General features: G+C 57.5%; 2 protein-coding genes across 2 annotated transcripts; one reads left to right on the forward strand and one right to left on the reverse strand.

Moving 5' to 3' along the window:
* Window positions 1-1,082: 1,082 nt before the first annotated feature.
* LOC119367309 (UDP-glucosyltransferase 29-like) lies at window positions 1,083-2,879 on the reverse strand. The gene has a single exon (XM_037632861.1). It carries the CDS (start codon window positions 2,798-2,800, stop codon window positions 1,400-1,402), a length of 1,401 nt encoding a protein of 466 aa, XP_037488758.1. The 5' UTR covers window positions 2,801-2,879; the 3' UTR covers window positions 1,083-1,399.
* Window positions 2,880-5,481: 2,602 nt separating this feature from the next.
* Window positions 5,482-7,225, forward strand: LOC119367310 (UDP-glucosyltransferase 29-like). The gene has a single exon (XM_037632862.1). It carries the CDS (start codon window positions 5,601-5,603, stop codon window positions 6,999-7,001), a length of 1,401 nt encoding a protein of 466 aa, XP_037488759.1. The 5' UTR covers window positions 5,482-5,600; the 3' UTR covers window positions 7,002-7,225.

Raw genomic sequence — 7,225 nt, forward strand, 5'->3', positions numbered from 1 at the left:
GGTGCCCGACCAGCTGGCCCCGGGTGCCTGGCCCCTGCGCTGGGAGCTGCTGCCTCCGCCCGGGTGCCCGGCCCCTTTCCAGCCAGCCCACGGCCCAGTCTGGGTGCCCGGCCCCGCCTGTGCATGCGCCTTTGACTGGTCCGGGTGCCCGGACCCCTCTGCGTGCCTACGTGCACTTTTTGGGTTTTGACCCTTGTATCCCCCTCTCCCTCACAATTCGTCCCTAGGCTATATATACCCCTTCCCTAACTCATTTAGAGGATAGCAAAGTATTTGATAGACAAAGAGAAAGCTTTGCTCATCTTCCTCATGGAGATCATGACCTTCTAAGGAAGAAGTTTCTCCCGTGGACATCAAGACCCCATCTAGGGAAGGATCCCCATCATAAGATCATCAAAACCTCTGTCCTCATAGGAATGGGATGAACTAGCTTCCTCTTGTATCTTCTTGTGTTGGATTTGGACCTTTGTATCTTTCTTTCTGTGATTGGATCTAGCACATGTATGATTGGATCAAGTCAATTTGAATGTTCCTCTTGTTTTCCTTCTTTGTGTTCTTCTTGTTCTTGAGGATTTCCTCTCCAATTCGTGAAAAATCTTCCTCTAGGGTTTCACCTTACAACACCCCTCCTCGCATCACCGTTGGCAGCGGCGGAGCTACGTGTTAGCTGACCCCATAACTTATTAGAAAATAAGCCTAAAACACCGTTCAATTATTGTTCACATTGAAGAAAAAAAATCCCCACAGATACTTTAGGCTGGCCTCACCGCTAAGACGAGCTCACGAACGAGGAGGCAGTGATGGACAGCACTTTCGCTTTAAAAATACCTCCTAGCCTCGATCTGTCGTTTTGTTTCCGGCAGAAATTGGTCATTAGCGTCAGTAAGTTTTAAATACCTCCTAAAAGATACATGCCTTGATCGGTCGTTTTGTTTCCGACGGAAATTGGTCATTAGCGCCAGTAAATTACGGACGAGACTTGCCTGCTCCCTGAGTGTGCCCATCCGTGCTCCCGCGTACGTGGCTTGATTTGATTGAAACAAAATAAGATCCGGTCCCACCTCTTAAAATAAGGTGGAAGATGACTAAATTAGAAAAAGGAAAAAAAAGACAGCCATAGGATGAAATGGGAGCACGGATGGAAGCATGGGAAGGGAGCAGGCAAGCCGGATCCGTAAGTTACACCGATAAACAAAACACCTCCATGTTGCTCCATTTTACACCCATCTCAAGCACGGTCTTTGGGAGAGATTTAACCGGCGGTGTACATTTGGGGTCAAATTCAAAACTGTACCGTTGTACTCAAATAGAGTTCGGGGGTTGTTCCGTCAGGCGCATTTCGGGGTGAGAAATGGACTTCCTTCTTTCATTTTCAACCAAAACCACTTTAAAAAGCCCACTAATTTGGCACGGCCTGGCCCTTGCCGCAGAGCCGCGCCATCCTCTGCAGCACCGTCGCGATCTGCCGTCCGTCGCCGTTGTTCCGCACCACCACCTCCCGCAGCTCCCTCGCGCGGCGCCTCGCCGCCTCCCCTTCCTCCCCCTTCACAGCCGCGCGCACCGCCCGCGCCACTTCCTCCGCCCTGAACTCCCCGAACCGCTCCTGCTTCACGCGCGTGGCCGCCGCGCCCAGTTCCACCGCGAGGTTGGCGTTCAGCGGCTGGTCGATGTGCAGCGGCAGCGCCACCATCGACACCCCTTCCGCCATCGACTCCAGCACTGAGCTCCACCCGCAGTGGGTCAGGAACGCGCCGCAGGAAGGGTGCGACAGGATGCGCCGCTGCGGCGCCCACCCTTCCACCACCAGCCCGCGCGCTGGCGCGAACCCCGGCGGCATGGACCTCGCCGCGCCGCGGGCGTCATCCTCTGCGTTCGGGAACCGCACCGCCCATAGAAAGGGCACCCCGCTGAGCTCCAGCCCGCGCGCCATCTGCGCCATCTGGAGCTCCGACATGAAGTACTCGCTGCCGAAGGAGACGAACACCACGGAGCCTGGCTCCTCGCCGTCGAGCCACCGCATGATGCGGCCGCCGTCGCGCTGCTCATCCGACCCACCGGAGTCGACGAGCAAAGGGCCGGTGGGGATGATCTCTTTGCCCAAGAGCTGGGACAGGTAGTCCATGTACTTGCGTTCGATGTCAGCGCAAGTCTTGACGGCCACGAACCCGGACGAGCGCTCCAGGCTGAGCGGCAGGCGGTCGCGCTCGGGAACGAGGGCGGTGCTGTCTTCGCGGACGGCGACCAGCGCCGTGTACTTGGCGTCCTCGTCGGCGCCGCCGAGGCTGATGCTCTCGAACGGGAAGGCGCTGGGTGGCCGGTCCGTCTTGAGGCAGTGGATGAAGAACGCCGTGGCGGCGGCGCCGCAGGTGGCGAAGTGGACCGCCGGAACGCCGCGTGCCTCGGCCTCGAGCGGCGCCCACGGCTGGATGAAGTCGTAGACGAGGATGTCCGGGCTGAGCTCGTCGAGGAGCGCGCCGAAGCGTGGCGCGGCGAGGTCGCAGGCGCGCTTGAGGACCGGCATGAGGCGGGCGGGGAGGCCCTTGGTGGTGTGCAGCGCGGGCGGGAGGTCAGGGAGCGCCGGCAGGTGGAGCTCGACGAGCCTGAGCCTGCCCGTCTGGTGGTGCGCGAGGGGCGCGAGGTTGGCCGGCGTGGAGACGAGGTGGACGACGACGTCGAGGTGGTGGTCGTTGGAGGCGCTGGCGATGAGGCGCTTGGCCAGCTCGAGGTACGGGCTGATGTGGCCGTGCGCCAGCCACGGGAACATGACCACGCGCATGCGCTCGCTCTCCGCCTGCGCCATGGCGATCGATGAGCTAGCTGGGACTGGGAGGAGCTTCTGATACAGAGTACTGCTAAACAGTGCCTGGGTAGAATTCTTCTTCTTGCTGTGTGATCCGCAGCCGGCGGGCGCGTGGATTTATAGGCGAAGTTATCCGCGAGGGCGCTGACCGTCGGCGTACGTACGTGCAGAGAGCTCAGTGAGCGATCGCCGCGCGCAAGCTCCCCGGAGGCCGGGGGTTGCGGCGTCAGCATGGGCGGCGCGCGGAGTCACTCGTCCGAGGCCACGCGTTGCCTGGTGGAGAGGCGCGTGTCGGGCTTCTTCCATCACGTTCCTGACTCTGGCCTCCAGATCTAGACGTGGCCGGCCAGCTGGCAAATTCAAATTTGTTGTTTCTCGCGGGCTCCGCGAAACGACGGCTTCCGGAGTTCTGGGGCAGATGAAAGCCAGAAGTTGCTAGAGTTAAGAATGGGCTGGAAACGAGCCTGAAAAGAGTTGGAACTTCTTTTTTTTCCAAGTTAGAGCATCTCCAACTGCCGTACAAAATTTCACGCCCAATAGCACGTCACTGTTGCATTTTTAATGCGTCGGGACCAATACTATTTTAGCAGAAGCACAAAAACGCGCGTCCAAAAAACACAAAATACAAATTGTGAAGCGCGCGCAATCCGAAGCCCAAAATATGCTATGCACGATAGCGTTTTTCAGCGCGCGCCCAAATTTTTTTAGCGCAACAGCTTTTGCTGAGCTGTTCGGCGCCAAAAGAACAAGTTCTTAGTTGCGCGGAGCTCTTTTTGATGCCTGTTGGAGATGCTCTTATTATTATTACGGTGTAAAAAACTAATTCTTTTTTAATCAATTTCCTGTGTAATATTTGAATATTCTTTTACTCCAATGAAAAGAATTCCAAAGGGGTTTCTATTTGTGGAAATGATTATTGGCGAACGTTAGATGAGAGGAGATGGCAAAATAAACGTATTTTGCAACTTTATTTGTACGAGATGCAAAATCCATTCTTTTTGGTCATAATTTTTTTTCTTCTCTTCAGAAATTACCGTACCATACAACTAAATTTGTCATCTAAAACGTTTGCAATTGACGCGCCCTCCCAACAAACGTTCACTGGCTATTGGGTCCTTCTATTTAATGGTGAAACTAAAATGGACAAATAGAAAAGGGTTTTTGGATTATTATTTTTTGAAAAAAGTAAACACCTATAGCACCTCTGGCATAGTCGTCAACATCGGTGACGCTATTAAAACACAACATGTAGCAAAGGGATGATGTTATGGGTTAAAAACTACTATGATCTTAGTTGTTATGGTTTGTATGTTTAACTTAAGAACTGCTATGTTAAGTTAAGAATTGCCTCGTCTCAGGTTATGATGCGACGTCGTCTTCAATGAAGAAGATGTACGATGGGAGGTCCGATCTTCACGGTGTGGGGTCGATGATCGGAGGGGATAACTAGCTTTAATTGGATATGGTCCCCATCGTCAGTTTCCATGGGGGATTGCTCCCCCATGTGTTCGGCAACCGAGGCCTCACCCTCCGGCGTCTTCCTGATGGCCTCCGGGTTCTTTCCCGGACCTGGGATCCTTCGGGACGACGCCTCGGTGTCACCCGTGTCCTTGGGAGAGGAGGCCGAGGGAATGGTCCCGCTGTCCATTGCGGTTGGGTCCAGCGAGTCCTCCGAAGATAAGGACCGCTCGAGATGGGACCGAGCCGGACTGCAAATACATGATTCAAACATGACAATACAATAAAATAGAAAGGCTGGATATATAAATGTGTCCGGATACTCGCGATTTGGCCAGGGGCTTGTCCCTGGGTTGCCACTCCGAGCTGCTGTCGGTGGCTGCGGTGGAGCTGTCTGGAAGGGAAGCGTTTTCCTTCTTGGATGCTTCGGCCTCCAACCGCGTGGAGGCCGTTCTCTTCTTTCTCCCCGCTGCAGGGGGAATGGCTTTCCTCTTCTTCCTCCTCCTCTTCCTTGTCATCTTCGGCGGCGGAGGAGTGAGCCCCGACGTCTTCAGACGCCGCATCCGAAGTGCCCTTGCGATGGAGACCACTTCTGGTCTCCTTGGCCTTTTTCTTGACCTTCTTCTCCGGCACCTGATAAGGCGCCGGAACCAGCATCTTTGTAAGAAGCGGGATTTCTGGGTCTTCGGGCTGCGGAGCCGGACACTTGATCTGCTCCGCCTTCTCTGTCCAAGTCTGAAAAAAATTGATAGGGAGGCTCAAACACTTTCCTCCGTTCCTAAATATTTGTCTTTCTAAAGATTTCCACAAATGACTACATACTGAGTAAAATGAGTGAATCCACACTCTAAAATGTGTTTACGTACATCCATGTAATAATTCATTTGAAATCCTAAAAAAACAAATATTTAAAAATAGAGGGAGTAGTTTTATATGACGGACCTATGGTCTGAAGCATGCTCCTGTAACCAAAATCGAGTTGTGCGCTGTCTTAGATCGAGTCACACAGGCATCTCGAACGTGATGGAAGAAGCCCGACACGCGCCTCGCGTCCCCGGCGGCACGTGGCCTAGGAAAAGTGACTCCGCGCGCCAGACACGATGACGACGTAGCCCATGACCTCCGGGCGGCTTGCGCGCGGCGCTCGCTCACTGGGCTCCATACACGTCGATGGTCAGCGCCATCGCAAATCCAAACCCAGACAGGATTACCCCGTCTATAAATCCACGCGCCCCGAAGGCCGTAGATCACATCACACAGCACACAGCACGAAGAAGAATTCCAGTCAGCTGAACTGAACAAGTAGCTCCTCCTAGACCTCCCTCATCACCGACCGATCGCCATGGCGCGGGCGGAGCGCGAGTGCATGCGCGTGGTCATGTTCCCGTGGCTGGCGCACGGCCACATCAACCCGTACCTCGAGCTGGCCAAGCGCCTCGTCGCCGCCAGCCCCGACGACCACCACCTCGACGTCGTCGTGCACCTCGTCTCCACCCCGGCCAACCTGGCGCCCCTCGCGCACCACCAGACGGACAGGGTCAGGCTCGTCGAGCTCCACCTCCCGGCGCTCCCCGGCCTCCCGCCCGCGCTGCACACCACCAAGGGCCTTCCCGCGCACCTCATGCCGGCCCTCAAGCGCGCCTGCGACCTCGCCGCGCCGCGCTTCGGCGCGCTCCTCGACGAGCTCTGCCCGGACATTGTCGTCTACGACTTCCTCCAGCCGTGGGCGCCGCTCGAGGCCGCGGCGCGCGGCGTGCCTGCCGTCCACTTCAGCACCTTCAGCGCCGTCGCCAAGGCATTCGTCGTCCACTGCTTCAAGAATGAACGGACCCCCAGCGCCTTCCCGTTCGAGACCATCAGCCTCGGCGGCGCCGAGGAGGACGCCAAATACGCGGCGCAGCTCGTCTCCCGCGACGACGGCACAGCCGAGATCCCCGAGCGCGACCGCCTGCCGCTCAGCCTGGAGCGCTCCTCCGGGTTCGTGGCCATCAAGACGTGCGCTGACATCGAGCGCAAGTACGTGGACTACCTGTCCCAGCTCGTGGGCAAGGAGGTCGTGCCCACCGGCCCGTTGCTCGTGGACTCCGGTGGCTCCGACGGGAAGCGCGACGGCGGCCGCATCATGAAGTGGCTCGACGGCAAGGAGCCGGGCTCCGTGGTGCTCGTCTCCTTCGGCAGCGAGTACTTCATGTCAGACCGGCAGATGGCGCAGATGGCGCGCGGGCTGGAGCTCAGCAGGGTGCCCTACCTGTGGGTGGTGCGGTTCCCGAACTCGGAGGACGACGCCCGCGGCGCCGCGAGGTCCATGCCGCGGGGGTTCAAGCCGGCGCGCGGGCTGGTGGTGGAAGGGTGGGCGCCGCAGTGGCGCATCCTGTCGCACCCTTCCTGCGGCGCGTTCCTGACCCACTGTGGGTGGAGCTCGGTGCTGGAGTCCATGGCGGCGGGGGTGCCGATGGTGGCGCTGCCGCTGCACATCGACCAGCCTCTGAACGCCAACCTCGCGGTGGAGCTGGGCGCGGCGGCCACGCGCGTGAAGCAGGAGCGGCTCGGGGAGTTCAAGGCGGAGGACGTCGCGCGGGCGGTGCGCTCGGCTGTCAACGGGAGAGAATGGGTGGCGGCGAGGCGCCGTGCGAGGGAGCTGCGTGAGGTGGTGGCGCGGAACGACAGCGACGACCGGCAGATCGCGACGCTGCTGCAGAGGATGGCGCGGCTCTGCGGCAAGGGCCAGGCCGTGCCAAATTAGTGGGCTTTTTTTGGTCTGAACGTTCTTTTGCTTTTTTTTAACGGTTTTAGTCGAGAATAAATAAGAGTCGGGCGCAGTGGCTGCCACAGCCCACCTGTACTCGTTTTTTTAGGCAAACAGCCCATCTGTACATGCCGCTCGGGCGACTAGTTTCGGCCTTTCCAGGTTGGACTAATTTCGGCCTTTTCAGTTTCCTTCAATAAAAAACCGGCCTTTTCGGAGAA

Source organism: Triticum dicoccoides, chromosome 2B (assembly GCF_002162155.2).
Source record: "Triticum dicoccoides isolate Atlit2015 ecotype Zavitan chromosome 2B, WEW_v2.0, whole genome shotgun sequence".
NCBI lineage: Eukaryota > Viridiplantae > Streptophyta > Magnoliopsida > Poales > Poaceae > Triticum > Triticum dicoccoides.

What these genes read in the sequence shown, in the direction of transcription:
- LOC119367310 (XM_037632862.1), top strand. Translation starts at nt 5,601, where the DNA reads ATGGCGCGGGCGGAGCGCGAGTGCATGCGCGTGGTCATGTTCCCGTGG.
- LOC119367309 (XM_037632861.1), bottom strand. Translation starts at nt 2,800, where the DNA reads ATGGCGCAGGCGGAGAGCGAGCGCATGCGCGTGGTCATGTTCCCGTGG.